The 15,862-nt window shown below is 39.6% G+C and overlaps 1 protein-coding gene across 2 annotated transcripts in view; it reads left to right on the plus strand.

Moving 5' to 3' along the window:
* Positions 1-15,862, plus strand: part of unc5db (unc-5 netrin receptor Db) — a 279,454-nt gene that overhangs the window by 148,168 nt on the left and 115,424 nt on the right. For both annotated transcript variants that reach the window (XM_040050206.1, XM_040050207.1), the window contains exons 3-4: positions 2,612-2,755; positions 5,755-5,858. In XM_040050206.1, the coding sequence (XP_039906140.1) occupies positions 2,612-2,755; positions 5,755-5,858 (248 nt within the window). The remainder of the gene's footprint in view (positions 1-2,611; positions 2,756-5,754; positions 5,859-15,862) is intronic.

Raw genomic sequence — 15,862 nt, forward strand, 5'->3', positions numbered from 1 at the left:
ATCACTAGAACAAAGTCTTCATCTTAAATCGTTCGAAGAGGTAATCCTGTCCGATCCATTTTGCTATGTCTAGCTCTGTTGTTCTTTAGTGCTACGTCTGTACTTTGAAGCACTTAGAATAACAGTTGAAATATTGCACACCAGCTTCATTTGCACTCAGTGACTGTCCTTGTCATTAGAGGCTTTCAATATCTGTGAGACTGAATAAAGTTTTTTTTTTTTTTTATCAATTTCTTCTGACTTTTTATTCTCTCACCCACTCCCTTCTCTCACATACACACACAAAAGTTGTCTCTGTTCTTCTGCTTCTTCCTCTCATCCTATATCTTGCTATAAGTATGCTACACTTATTCAAGTATGTGCTCATCTTTTTCATCTATATTTGTCTTAATTTGAAAAAAAAAATAACTTTTTCATTCACTACATGTTGATTGTCAGTCTTACAATCAAAGTGCAGCAGTGCTTTATATGTGAAATTTCTAATAATTATATTTCCCGCAATATCTATCTATCTATCTATCTATCTATCTATCTATCTATCTATCTATCTATCTATCTGGAACTTTTTGGATTGGATTAGAGATCAACTTCTATACCTGCTTCCAGTTAGAAGATTTTTTCCTTAAGTGGTAGTACAGAAAAATGTCCTGTGGAATCAAGAACCAGTTTTTGTAGAGAACCAGTTCCCAGTAGTCTACTTCCGTGGAATTGTTAGTCGTCTTTGTTCCTGATCCAGTTTATCCCACTTACTTGCACTGACACAATCAGCTGATTTCAGTTTGTATGCTGGAGGAGAAAAATAGTGACACATTCTACAGCATGGATATGGATGTTGTATTTTTATTGCAGAAAAGGAAGAGAGCAAGATGGTAAAGTGCAAACTGCATTCAGGACAGAAACAACTACATTATACTGCTAAGTCAACTTCGACTTTTTACAAGCACCTGCACAGACAACATGCTAATGCTAAGTTAGCCAAGATCTCATAGTGACATTAAATCTGAGTGAATGCTGACCCCACCCCAGCAACCAGACCCTGAAGCTCAACATGAAACTAATGGATGAGCAGTCAGGCTGCAGCCTCTGTTTCTACCTGTTCACAGTTCTACAGCAGAATGACTGTTGACATCACTTTGAAGTCTCTTTGTGCTGGTTTTCATCTTTTGGTGTGTGTTGTTGGCTTTATGTTCCTACCTAAATACTGAGAGAAAGATCATATGTGTGTCCTCATTAGGACAGGAATTTGTTAGTGTGTGAGATTTGACCACACAGCATCTAATTAATTTGCATGAATGTAATGTATTTGATATGCTGCTTGGAGATGGTGGTGACTCTCATAGTTGCACCAGTGGGAACCCAATAAGAATTGATAATTAATCAAATAGATAAGCAATACAGATAATGCAATTGGAATCTCTAAATTCTTATCATTTCCCATTCCCAGTCCATGAACTGGAGGTTAAACTTAAGCTTATGTATTTAAGGACTAAAAATGCGTAGCCAGCCAGAAAGGACATCAAAGATGACTGACCTGGCTTCTTTTTTACTACACCTTCCAGGACATTTTCAAATCTGAAAGAAACAGTTAGAGAATACTGCTCTTTGAACAGCATGGAAAGCTGCGCTTGCTAATTCAGAAAAAGAAGAAGAAGAGACTTGTGGATTGTGGTAAAATAAAAATAAAAAAAGTATCAAAAGGTATTTCTATAGCACATAAAATACAACAAAGTTGACCAAAGTGCTTCACAGTTGGTCAGAGCAATAGCATAAGACAGAATAAAAAAAAGAAACAGTTAAAAGGAGGGCAGAAAACAATATGACAATTGTTTGAAACAAAAACTAGCCATGAAATAACATACTAGTTTGAATCAAAAGCCAGACTAAAATAATAAGTTTTAAGACGCAATTTAAAAGACTGGATGGACTCGGAGGAACGAATATAAGGAGGGAGGTTATTCCAGAGTCTGGGAGCTACGACAGCAAAGGCCCGATCACCTCTGGACTCCAGACGAGACCTCGGTTGCGTCACGAGCATTTGATTGGAAGATCTAAGTGCCTTATTAGGGATAATAAGGCACAGTTATTGAAGGGAACGAAGGGCAGTTATTGGTCACTGAATATTTATTATTTATATTTATTTTGAATTTTTTCTGAATTCACTAAAAATACTTTCAAGTTCCCTGCAACATAAATTGTAACAATTTGTAGATCAAGGAAGTGCAACTCAAAAAGTATATGCTTTTGGAACTGTACAGTGCATAAAAGGATCAAGTCCAGTTTTACCTTTTCACATTATGGTCTTATTAATAGTACAGTGACTCCCTGAGCTGTTCCTTTGTTTTAGATTTATGTCATGTTAGAAGTAACAAATATATTGCACATATGGCACATCTTCTCGTAACAAATGCCACAGATTCAAACAACTGGCAGAAACGTCTTAATAATTTTAGAAAATAATTAAACTTACCTTTATTCAGCACAGCACTTTAGGTGTTTTTCAGTGGTCCCAAATGCAGGGTAGCAAAACTCTAATTGAATCTAATCTAAGGTGTGCAACACTACACATAGGCACACGGAGTTGCTAACTCTCTTACCTTCTCTGTTGATCCAGGACTGAAGGTGCGTGAAGTGATGATCAACGTGTCACGCCAGCAGGTGGAAGATTTCCATGGCCCCGAGGACTACTGGTGTCTCTGTGTTGCCTGGAGCCACTTGGGCACATCCAAGAGTCGAAAGGCTACTGTTCGCATCGCTTGTGAGTTTGCAACTCTCCCCTAAGATGTGAAAATTTAGGGCATGAATTTTCAAGTTTATGTAAAAGAGAAATGGTATAAAGACTCAAAGTTTTAACAGCAAACTTGTGACTTTAGTTTTGGCTTGCAATCTTGATTGCAAGATTGAATGAATTGATTGAATAAACATACAACATATTTTAGAGAAGATGTTCATTAAACACAAAAGAACTATAGATGATAACCAATCATGCATATATGACTCTTCCATTTTATCTCAAAATCAGTCCTTTTCCTATACTGCAGGGTACTTCATGATGCTATAGATGTCACCACATTTGGTCCATAAATATGATTTATACTTTTATTTTGAGGGCATCTCCTCCAATTTACACATCGAAGTGTGTGCTGGGGAGTGCTAGTGCATATGTGGAAAAGGGGCATAAAGGCTTTTCTGTCTCCAAAGGGAGCCATGTGAAGTTTGATAAATGCGATGATACTTGTGTCAGCATTGTTTGTGGGAGAAGACTGCAAGATTGAAAATGAAAAATAATCTGGGGGTGTGGAGTTAGAAGAAAGGGGATTTACTGGGGCTCATCTCTGCTTGAGGCTAGAGGATAAGGATATATTAGCTGCTACTACCTTGACACAATGAAACCTCTGAGCACACTGCCAGTGGTACACGGGGTTTCTGGGTATTGTAGGCAAAAAGATATGTAAAGCTAAATCAATGGAGAACTCTTTAAATGGTTCTTGTAATGAGCTGCATGTTGACCCTGATAAGACCCATGGACTAAAACAAAGTTTACAAATATACAAACTACACTGCACAAGTTCAGCTGAGAAATGTAAAGGCTTGAACCTGCACAGACATCCAGCTGTTTCTTTGTCACCAATAGATCAACGGATAAAAGAGAGATGACATAAAGTCCTCGAGCACATTGAATTATAGTATGACTAGCTCTCGGGTACTGGAAAAGTGATTTTTTTCCCCACATAGGTCTGTGTGATAGCTTTATAATGACATCAAATGACCACTCAGACCTCTCTGACATGTGATTTACAGCATCTGTTCCCAACAAAGGACAACAACCCTGTTTCATTGGACCAAAATCTGTGACCATGCCAGCAAAAATTCTTTATCAAATGAATAATTAATTCCCACAAAATAATATTGTCTAACCAAGTGGGACGCTTTTTTTATTTACAGCTACTGGTGTCCAGCAACCAATACTGTTTTCAATTTTTAGAGCTCAAATCTGAAGGTGTGGAGTGAAAAAGACATGCATTTGGCAAGGTTCATGTCTACTTGACACTGCTATGCTGGTAGAGGTAACGCCAGGATAACGTGAACTTCTGATGGAATCGTGGGCTGTATTCAGAACAAGCATAATGGCACTCACAGTCCAAGTTATGAAGCCTCAAGCTGAGTGCTTTTAATGTTGGTATTTGTAAATGAGAAGGGACAAACAAGGAGTGGGCTTCACTGAGAAACTGACAAACCACACTCTGCTTTGTCCTGGTTTTTGAGACTAATTAGAACAGTAGTAGCTGAATTGCTCTGTGGGTAATAAGGGCTCCTTTTTCTAGCAAAGAAAGAGATTCCTTCATGCTAGCTTAGTGGCCCATTATGTTAGCAAACAAAATTATAACCTTCAATCAAAAGTGATCTATTTTTTTGTTAACACTGGTTAAAAAGCATAGAAACACAGAAATACTGAGAGGTTCTGCTGAAAATGTACTTCCTTATCTTATAGTAAGACATTTCAGAGATTCACTGTGTAGTTAAAGGAGAGTGTCACCGGTCTGGCCCAACTCAGATCAAAGTTTGCTGTATGTAAAGTGACTCTGACATTGATTTATTTATGCAGGCATGTACTCCAAGGGTCTATATATTTAAAAAAATACTAGTTAATACAGCATTATAATAACATGACCATGTTATAACAAAATATTTGTGTGTCTCATGTTTTATTCAACTTTTTTTAACCTTTGGTCCATTTGCTTACTTTATCTAAAGCAGTCTCTGAAGAAAATGTTGCACACTCCAACTTCAAAGTTGTAGCGACCAGTTGTATTTAAATAATGCCATATAACAAATTAACAAAACTATCTGACAAATGATTTACAGTGTCTGTCCCCAAAGAGAGCGGAGTGTACAGACAACAGAGCCCTCTCCTTGGATCAAACTGTGCGAGCAGAACAAGCTGATTTTATCTTGAATTTGATTTTTTAGCAATGAAATAATCAATTCCCAACAAAATGCTCTCAAGTTAGACACAATCAGCTACTTTCAACCACTCCTGTCTGAGACCAATACTGCTGCTAGAGTTAGAGGTCACAGAATCTGTAAGCCAAGTGAAAGTCAAAATAAATTAAATACAGTAAGAAAGCAACGTATTTCTTTTGTCCTTTGAGAGAAAAAAGAATATGTTTGGCGAATGACAGTAACTGTCGAGCTCTTTATCTACTGAGATTTGGGTGTCACTGTGTTTGCAGTCATTTTACACTGAGTGTAGCTGCCAGCTGAACTGAGGTTTTGACTGCAGGCTCAACACCTTCCCTCCTGTATGTGGATCTTTTACATGCAAGCAACCTCTTGTGATCCCAAGGGTTCATAAAAACCCATTCATAACTGAAGTGAAAATTTCAAAGGCACATTCCTGCTTTATGTTTTAACTGGTTTTCAGTGAATAGCTGCAGCGCAATAAGCTATCAAAGGCAGTTTGGAAAATGGGCCGAATAGGATCTGTCACTATTGTATGCACATGAGTGCCCAGGATGATCATAGCAATCCTGCTCACTTCATCCATCCAGCATATCCTTCAAACCACCTTGTTAACAGATTACCCAGCACAGGGCCATTGGATCCTCTCTATCGTATACAGGCTACATTGGATTTTGAAGGTCGTGGTGTGCAGAGCCGGTGGGGCAAGCCTGCGTGTTAGCTGCTAAAGGGAATTGAGGCCAGGCTGACCGTGACACTTGACACCTGACAGCAGCCTCTTATCTCCCCATACAGACTTGAGGAAAAACTTTGAGCAGGACCCCCAGGGGAAGGAGGTGCCAATCAATGGGATGATCGTTCTGCACTGTCGTCCTCCGGAGGGAGTGCCCGCTGCAGAGGTAAGTCCGCTGCTCCTCAGCTCCGCCTGTCCCAAAAGAGAAGAAGCTTATACTCCCACTGAGCAGAAAACATACGCATCAGAGCGGATACTTATTCTGTGAGAGTAGCTCTGTGCCACTCAGAAAGTCGATTCTACCTTCAGCTCCGCTTTCTCTGACCTTTAAGAGATTGATATAGTTGTGTTTAGAAACTAGTGATAAGTGCACATAAATATTTGGACACAAAGGCACTGGTTTCAAAGTCAGCTAGACACCTCCTGATGAAGAGGATTCGCAATATAGCTTTTAATCCAAACCTCTATCCACAATATTGTCAATAAGATCTACACATCAGCCTTTCACATGTTCTCTTAGCCATGCAAACCAGAAACATCTGGCTTCAAATGCAGAAGTGGGATGTTGCTCCCTGTCCTCCTGGATTCTGTTGTTTGATCTGTCAGCTTCTACTGCGTGCTCATAAAAGGGTTGATTGTGCCTTGCGGTTACTATATGGATATTCAGGATAGGGATTGCACCACTGCACCTAAGAAATTATTTACAAAGAACAGTGGATATTTTTCACTTGTCTGTTATCTGGGCTGAGTTTATTTAGATGCACATCGTGTCCCATTTTCTCCCTCAAAGTCTGTTCCTGGGGAGGCTCATATATCACAATTACCATGAGAAACTTCATTAGTTATGGCTTTGATATGATCGCGACCTCTGATCTTCCGCAGCTTTCATTAGTAAATCATAAGAAGACATATGCACCATACTCCAAGAGACAAAAGTAAATCTTTCTTTTCCATATAGCTCGAGTCTTTCTCAAACAAAACTGTCATATTGGTACCAACTGTGTTGTCTTTCTTTGTCATGAATAATGACATAGTTTGGTTTCTAGCGGACTCAAGTCTCATACAGCATTTAGCCCTTCTAAAGCTGAGCAATTGTCAGTAGGGCCAAGAATACATTCAGGTTTTCAAGGGTAAGTTCATATCATACCTGTATATCATCTTTTTTCATAACTTTGAAAAATTAATCATATGTGATCTACCTGTGTTGTTGAATGTCCTCAGGTTTCCTAAAGATTGGATTTCATCCATATTACAAACTCCTGATCCACGTTATTTGTTACATTTACTTCAGCATGCAGATTATCAACATGTTTTACTGACAGCAAAAAATCTCAAGACGCGGTCACAGCAGCAACTTGGCTTGATGTCTTATGCATTTCTTCATCACGTTAAACTTTCTTGACATAGTAATCAAAGTGAAAGATATATATCTGCTAATTACTTTTTATGAGTTTAAGCTCAAGAACTCATCACGACCGCGTAGGTGTTCTGATAAGATTTGATTATCTGTATTTATGCTATAATTAGATAGCACACTGACTGCCATCAGATCCTTGCTATGTAGGTGTAATTAAAGTTTTGTTTCCACCAAATGTCCACCAAAACCATAACCACGTATTAAGTTAGACCTTTATTTATTCTAAGCAGGTGCTTTTATCACAGATACAAGGCCTTGGCTTAATAATCAGCCTATCAGTCATAGTAGTTATTGTTGTGACCCATATATTTTTCCACCATGTTCTGTTTTGTGGACCTCAGCTTCAGCTGACAAGTTCCCAGGTCCTCTAAGATCTGTCAGTATATGATACAGTGTTCTGGCTACAATGTTTGAGTAAAGGAGTAAATTCATGTCTTCAGAAACCTCCATTTTTTGGACAGGTTAAAGCTGATTACTGCAATAAAAGTCAATAACCTAGTAGACTATATTTGTTTAATCTTTTATTTTCTAGCATTTTATACATCATATTATTAAATTGTTATTTGAGAACATATTTCTGTTGTTTTCTGAGTTTCTGACTTTGTATACATAAATGTGGCCAGTAAAAGTAAGAGCATGTGAACATTTAGATAGATGGTGCAAGTCCCTGTCAGCTTTTTGCTAACACTTAATTATAAGGGTTTAACTGTAACTGGATGTTTGTTTTTTAATGTCTGTTACTTGATGACCCTGATAACAAGTCAGGTGAAGCTCAGGATCAGGTCTAGGTCAGATAACAGTCAGACAATATTGTTATAAAGTTTTTAAAGGACACCTATATGCTCTCTTGGATTTTTTGTCATATGTTCCGTTATACCAGTGAGCTCCATCTCTGAACATGTTTTTTTCTAATCTTGGCTCTTTATGATATCAGTAAGAGCAGATTTCCCTGATATAGTCACCTCAGGTGTGCTCTAGATGTGAGCACAAAAGTCGCACCCATACTCTTTCTTCTGAACCTTCTGTTTATGAGGGGCACCCAATCTGAACAAAGTTGCCTTAAAAGAAGTTGGGATGGAGTTGAAAAGGCTTGTTTTAAGGTGAGGATGAATTGGGGGACTGCACCAAGTGTCAGTATATCATAAAAAAGGATTATTTGAACTGTGTATCAAGCAGAGCTATTCTAATAGAGTGGAAAAAATTGGTTACACTGGTTGCCTCTAAAGAGCATTTTGTTGTCATTATTATATTTTTTGCTTCAAGCATTTAAATCATGGTTAGAGCCAACTTAAATGGAGGCTCCCAGGGAGATGGAGGACACATGTTTCATACACAGTGACCTGCAGTACTCACTCATCAGGGCAAATAGTGTTCAAATGTCACCAAATACACATTTGGCACCAAATGTCCATTCCTCTTATTTTTATGTAGACTTGCAATAATCAGCATGAACAATATATGTGTGACTGCTGTGTGCAGGAAACAGATTTAGGCAGAGGTCAGCTTCTGGCCCCGCACTGTCTAAATGATTCAACATGAAAATGGAGGAGTGATGTCATTTCAGTGCTGCAGAACCCACGGCGTGGATAAAAATAGGCGAATCTTTGCGGCTCAGACCGAATCGCAATGTCCCATCTAGTCCTTTGTCAACACAAATGAGCCCGGCCACAAGAGATGGGAGTGAATAATGTAAGGAGCACAGGGCAGATATCTTCAGCCCAGTCGATTTCAGCGCACCTTGTCCATGAAATATTGAGATGGCGTCCGTGAGTGCGCTAGTATGAGGTTTCAGTGACTGCAGCTGCAGGATGGCTGCTGCTGTGGTAGGACCAATAGGATGCGAGAATGCAGTTTGAAGTGCGGCGCATAGGCTGTGTTTGGAAATCAACCTCGTCAGCAAGGATGTCAGTGTGATCTAATGAGTCTCCAGTCACTCGCGGTGGAATCATTTTGCATTATGTGGTTACAACAGTTTATTTAGGCTGGAGTCTGACACTGAGCAGGAAGGTCTCCTGCACTCTGGAGATCTTTATTTGCACGAGGGAGGGGCCATGGCAGATGTCCTGTAGTCCACCTCCTTTTCTGTCGTTTAGTTATTCCTCCTACTCTGTAACAGTCAGCATTGTTTGTCTTTTCTGTTTCTTACATTTATGTACAGAAACCCCTCTAAAACCATGAATACATAATTATGTATGATGAAGAAAAGCACTGACCTGACATTAGTTTGGCTTTGTTAAGTAGTTATGAAAACATATAATACAGCAGTGTCATTTTTAATTGTGAAAACCTGTACAAAGACAGTTAAGTTCCTCTTTGAAAAGGTGCAGTAGGTCAAGTGGAAGATTAAAGTTGTTACATCTAGGCTGACACTTGCGAGTAGGAGTGAGTGCTTTTATATCTCTGGGGCTCAAAATTTGCATGTTAGACAACACAGTGCTTTCTGAAACTTTTGATTGGGGGAGCTTGTGTTGTGGCTGTGAACAGTCAGACAGGAAGCTCTGCTGACACAACGCAGTTTTACCTCTCTAGATCACTTTCTTTGGAAATATAGTGCGCACCTGAGTCTTTCTAGTTATTATTATTGCCATACTTCAGTCTAAATCAAATCTAATTCTGTAAGACAGAATTTATATTTTTATTTTTATGCAAAAACATTCCCATATAGACAAATTATGCTTTCTCTTTTGTTTGAGTAAAAAAAAAAAAAGTGATAAATGATCATACAAATGCATAATGTTAACTACAATCCTTTAAATCTCAGCAACTTGTGAGAAGTCAGCAAGTTTAAGTCTCTAATTAAGAAATTGTAGAAAACAGATAATGAGACACTGATACCTCCAGGTAGTGTTTGGTAAAATTAAATGTTGGCCTTAGAAGGAAAACGGTTCCTTTTCTTTCCCCAATTAAGAATATTCCCTTAACCATGAATACATTTAAAACTGTTTTTATTTATTTATTGTTTGTTTCCTTTAATGAGCTCTAACCTTTCAGACTTTCCACTGCATTTGAGGAGACAAAAACCTTCAGATGTGGCAGTGGTTATCACTAGGTGTAAACCTAGTGATAAAAATGTAACTCCATGGAAGTTGTCTAACTGTGATTGGCACATTTTTACTAAGAGAACTAGGAGAATTGGGTGGTTTCTTTTCTTACAAAAACCCAACTTCTTTTACCTGCTTCTTAGAGCAGCCATGCCTGCACTTCAATCTTCTGCAGTATCTTCAAGTCACAGGTCTCCGGCACACTTCTGCACCATGTCCCACAACAACTGAAGCAAAAGTGAGGGTAGGAAACGTAAGAGTGCAATTTGTGACGCATGGCCCGACAACGGTGAAACCTGAGGTGGCAGACTTACACTCAAGAACACACTCAAAGAAAAAGAAACAGAACGTTCTAACAGGCTTTGTAGCACAATTTGAAATACTGACATGAAAATTACAACTGAGTATTAGTGCAGGTCCAATTATCTGCTGTACTCAAGAGGAGAAATAAAGTATTTCATATATTTTAGTATATAAATTGATTACAAAAAAGCTTAAAAATATACTAATCATATTTGAGCTGAGTTACAAAGGTGGCCTGTAGTGACAAATAGAGAGCGGTAAATATTACCATATCTTAGTTTTCCATTGACTTGCACTAATAAAGATTATTTTCATCCAAATAAGGTATGTGCTTTTGCAATAGAACAAGGAAAAAGGAAGACACAAACCAATGAATCAACCAGCCAAACAGTCTGCATGTTGACCATTTGTAGCCTGTTTTAGGTTCCTCTTATCAATTACCCTTTGATCAACATATTGACTCAAAGACTGAAAAAAAGAAAAAGAACGGTGGAAATAACCAACACATGGATACTTTGATTTTTAAGTATATTACTGTTTTAGCAAAGCAGCACACTAGCATGGTGGTTAGCACTGTTGCCTCACAGCAAGAAGGTCCTACGTTCAATTCCACCATCACCATTATTCTGTGTGAAGCATGTTTTCCCCATGTTTTGTGGGTTCTCTCCGGGTACTCTGGCTTCCTCCCACAGTCCATAGACATGCAGTTAGTGGGGACATGTTTATTGGAAACTCTAAATTGCCCATAGGTGTGAATGTGATTGCGAATGGTTGTCTGTGTCTACTGGTGACCTGTCCAGGGTGTACCCTGCCTCTCGTGCTAAGACAGCTGGGATAGGCCCCTTAGGCTTCCCCTGCGACCCCTAAAAAGGGATAAGTGAGTGAATGAATGAATTACTGTTGTACATATTGGGGCTTACTAACTAGCTTGATTAAGTCTCTTGTGATGGCCAAACCCGTGGCCACACTCTAAAGTCGGTAACTTTTGTATTTTCATTCTTCATTTGAACATAGTAATACATTTTAGTTGCCAATAACTTTATTGATTGGTTTGGATACATTTGTCCTATTTGTAAGCGCGCACATTTAGTTTACTTATGTATTCATACCACTTCATTTCTTTGATTTTTGACTAACCTTTGTCTTTTTATTTCTTACCATCATCCCTGGGAGTTGCTGGACAAAAGATGGCAGGCAGGGTTTGAAACCATTAAATGCAAAGGAAGATAATTGGACCACACCACCACTTCCTGCTGAAGGGGAGAATGTGTATTTTCTTTACTTTAAAAACAAAGTATTTGTATTTAATTAAATATTTGAGTTTAGGGTTTAATGGGGTTTTTGATTTTCTTCGTTGGTGTTTAGGTTATTTACAAACTAGATTGTACTGCATCGTTTGTGATTTATGATTGTGTTTGTTTGTTACCCCTCATGTGTCGCAATGGTCTGATCAGCCATTATATATACCCTTGTATGTCATTTCATGTTTTTAGGTCAGTTATGTTTGTTTGTAGCAGTCATTTGGGTTGTTAAGTTTGCAGTCTTTGCCTGAGTTCAGTTTTGTTTCTTTGACCTCTTTCATGAGCTCAACATTTATTACGCTTGTAAATATAATTTTTGGGGGTTAAATAAATGGAAACTATATTTTTCTAATAATTCCTGGGACTCCTCCTGTTTTTCAACTCGGTCCATCACATCTCTATTTGCTACATGCCCTTGTTCAGACACCTAAATGCAGCTGTTAGCTAAGATGTTCAGCATGTTCATCAGTTATATAATGCTCTAAAAAACCAACCAAATCCCTGTATTATTGTAGGGTCTCTCCCACAAGACATTTGACGTGGCTGCTATTGTGTATGTTTCTGTATGTTTAGACTTGTTGAAATGGTCTTAAATCAATAATTATACCCTCTCAGCCATTTCACATCATTTCTTTGTAAAGAAAACAGATTCAGCCATTAATGCTCAGACATCCATTTAAGACTTAATCAAAAGTAAAGTCTTTGTTGGTGTCGTTTTATGAATTCAGTGGGACAAAATAAATGTAAGCATCAAAATGTAACTTTCTATGGGGTCTTTTTGCAACAAAATACCTTCATATCTCATATTCAGAGAGCTGAAATTAATTTGGCTATGGTTAGAGAACATAGAAGGAACTTATTCGCAATTTTGTTTCACGGCTCCCGATCCAAGACCAATTCTCCACTTGTAGTTCACAGATATCAGGAGATGTGAATGCAGAGTAGATCTTTTAACTTGGGGAGAAAAGAGGTCCATGAGAGCCTTGTATAATGAGTTTCTTTTGAGAGGTTACTCTTAGAGAAAGTGTGAAATGAACAGCCAAACTGGAAGCCAATTTCAGCTTCCCTGAATGAAAGCCTTTAATCCAGGATGAATCCCCTTGATCTACAGTAGCTCAGGTAGACAGGCCACAGTACAAAGGAGCATCAACTAAATGCTCCTGCACCATGATACAAGCTCTCCTCTGGTGAGCTTCACAAAGACATTGCGATGCAGCTCCGAAAACAAGTTAGCATTTAACTCTATCCCACCTCCCGCCTCTGTTGCACTTGTTTCTACTTTCACATCCGACTCCTCTGTTATTTTCTCATAGGTCAGAGAAAAGCTCCTAGAGAGCAGATGATGAGCTTCATTATTAAGCCGAGCAATTACATCCCTCTCGGCCCAGGCCGCAGCCGGGCGCTCCCTCTATTTATTTCGTTAAGATAAGACAGATCGAGGTGGAATAGTAATGCAGCGCCTTGTAGCTCAGAGGGGAGGAGAGGTGGCATTTGGGAAGCAACAGGGGAGAGGGGATGGGCGATGCAGACCCACTTTCTGTTCTCCACGTATCATTCTTGATTAACCTCCAGAGCAGGAGAGCACAACAGAGCTGCAGATAGCTCCCCTCCGAATGAACCTGCCGCTGTCGGGCTGACTGTTCGGATGAACACAGCATGTCATGCTGAGTTCAAAGTGTATCTGTGTGTATGTGTGGATGCACACATACTTTTAATGACAAGGCCTGCTGATTGGTGGACGGAGAGATCTATTGGGAGGATCAGCCCTGAAGCCAGAAGTCTGATTTGCTGGTGTCACGTGATCACCAGGGATATGCCTGGTGGCACACTTAATCTATATAATTGCACTGATGAGATGCTCAGCAGAGGAAAACTTCTGTTTCCCACAGTCAGGCAGGTAAGAGTCACCCACAGGCGGAAGGAGATCATGTTAAATTGTGACACCTAAGCATGACTCAGCAGACAGATTTTCCTCCTTAGGGCACTGAAGCACTCCATTTGTACTGAGTCACCTTGACATCAAATGACCATTAGAGCCAAGCAATGAGACACACGAGCAGAGGGGAAAAAATGCTTCAGCTGGCAAGGACTTGATCAGCACTGTCCTCATAAGTCTTGGTGATGGCTACAGTGTCACCCGTTTACATTGCTCTTCTGTCCTCTAATTGCCCCTCGACACCCACATTTCTCAGCATCTAATCATCAGGAAATGTCATCAAGAATAAGCTGTGTATGTGTATGTGTGTGGGTAGTTAAGTAGATAAGGGAACCTGGCTGCTGTGAGGACGTGACCTTCAGGGGCAATTCGGGTAATGAAATCACAGGAAGGAAGTCCTGATGCCGGGGGCCCACCTGGTAACCCCTCTGTCAGGGCTGACACTGATGGCCACATCCTAAGTGAAACAAATGTGCCAATTAGGCAATTCATTCCTCACATCCTCTACCACACAACCACTGGCCTAATTTGTATTTGTCCCTTCATCTTTTCCCCCCATCACCTCCTCCTTCTCTCCCTCTCTTTGTCTCTGTCTCTCTCCTCCCTTCTCTTCCGCTTGGTGAATCTTTTCATCAGTACCCAAGGGCTGTTAGTGGCAGACAGACAGCTAATGTGCAGTGTGGCCCCACACTGGGAGGGCCAGCTCGTGCCACACATTAATTGCCTCTTTCAAGTCACGGATTTCCCCACAGGGTAAAATTGAAATAAATACATAAAAAAAGTTGTTGGTGGTGGTGGTGGGGGGGATGGATGTAGTGTGGTGTGGGAGGTTGCCAGGACTCGTGTCATCCCTTCAGTGACAGATGACTTTAATCATGAGAAATTAGACCCCATCCCCTGCCCTGCTCCTCTGACTCTCTGTTTTCTTATCTATCTAACGATGCTAGGCCGCTTAACCTCTGATGAAACCCCCCGTGTTAGAGGCCAGTGTTAAATTATACAGAAAAATCTGCAGGGCCTCAGTCGCACTGTAAAAAAAGAGAAATTCTCATTCTAACTTGGAGTGGCACAACTGGTTGAAATAGAAGTTCGGAAAAATACAAAATGAGAGAAATGATTACTATGTTATGACGTTCATTATCATTTTTATTCATGTCAATATATACCTGCAATCCATCATCCCTCAGGTCTGTGTGTCATTTCTATTTACCCAGTGTTTGCATGCCCACAGGCGCTTCCTATTTGCATCCAGCCTGAGTGTTGTTTATTATAAAGGGTGGCTGCCTGTGCTCTTCCTATAAATCCATCAGCCCAGCCCATTTTGCTGCGCTATGAATGTAATTTGCAAATGCAGCGATGCAGCTCCCTTACCAGGGTAGAAGCAGTAAAGCGTCACTAAGTTTGTAATTCATAATTAGTTTTCCTCTCTGTTGCTGGTAATTGGTTATAGCACATCCTTTGACTGCCTAATGGCTTTAGCGTTAGTGGTTATACTGCCTAGTTGTGGCTAATCGGCAGGGTGGGCCTTGTAAAATGTAGCTGATCAGCAGTTATGTGTATTGCTGGGCTTTTTTAAGGGTGCTGAATCCAGATACAGGATCTGCTACTAAGATTTGCACGTTGAGGGTTCAGTATGCTCGAAACAAACAAAGTGTTGCTTCACCATGTCGAGCCAGTGCTCAAGACAGGAAGTGTGCAGTCTATTAATCTTATTTATCTGTCTTAGACCCATTGTTTTAGCATTTCTGCCCTTTAAACCAACTTTCTTCTGACAGGCTGCCCCTTGCAAGAAAAGGATATGAATAGCAGGGCTTCTGTGTGTTCTGTGGATGTCTTCAGTCACTGACAGCACGAAGAGCCAGGAATAGAGAACCAAAGCATAATAGGGGTCCTTTAATAAATGTAATAAAGGACTTGTATAAATGTAGTATGTTTATAGTAAAGGATGTAAAATTTGAGTCGCCACAAGACAATTTACTTAAATGGAAAATGGAGGTTTGCATGTGGTTAACACTGTGAAAATGTCTATTTTAACCCAAATCTAATTCTATTCAATTCATTTTCATTTATATATTGCCAAATCACAACAACAGTAAACCTCAAGGCACTTTGTATTGAAAGGTAAAGTGACCAATTACTTGGCAACAGTGGGAAGAAAACACAGAGTGATGT

Source organism: Simochromis diagramma, unplaced genomic scaffold (assembly GCF_900408965.1).
Source record: "Simochromis diagramma unplaced genomic scaffold, fSimDia1.1 OVJJ01000159.1, whole genome shotgun sequence".
NCBI classification, from domain to species: domain Eukaryota; kingdom Metazoa; phylum Chordata; class Actinopteri; order Cichliformes; family Cichlidae; genus Simochromis; species Simochromis diagramma.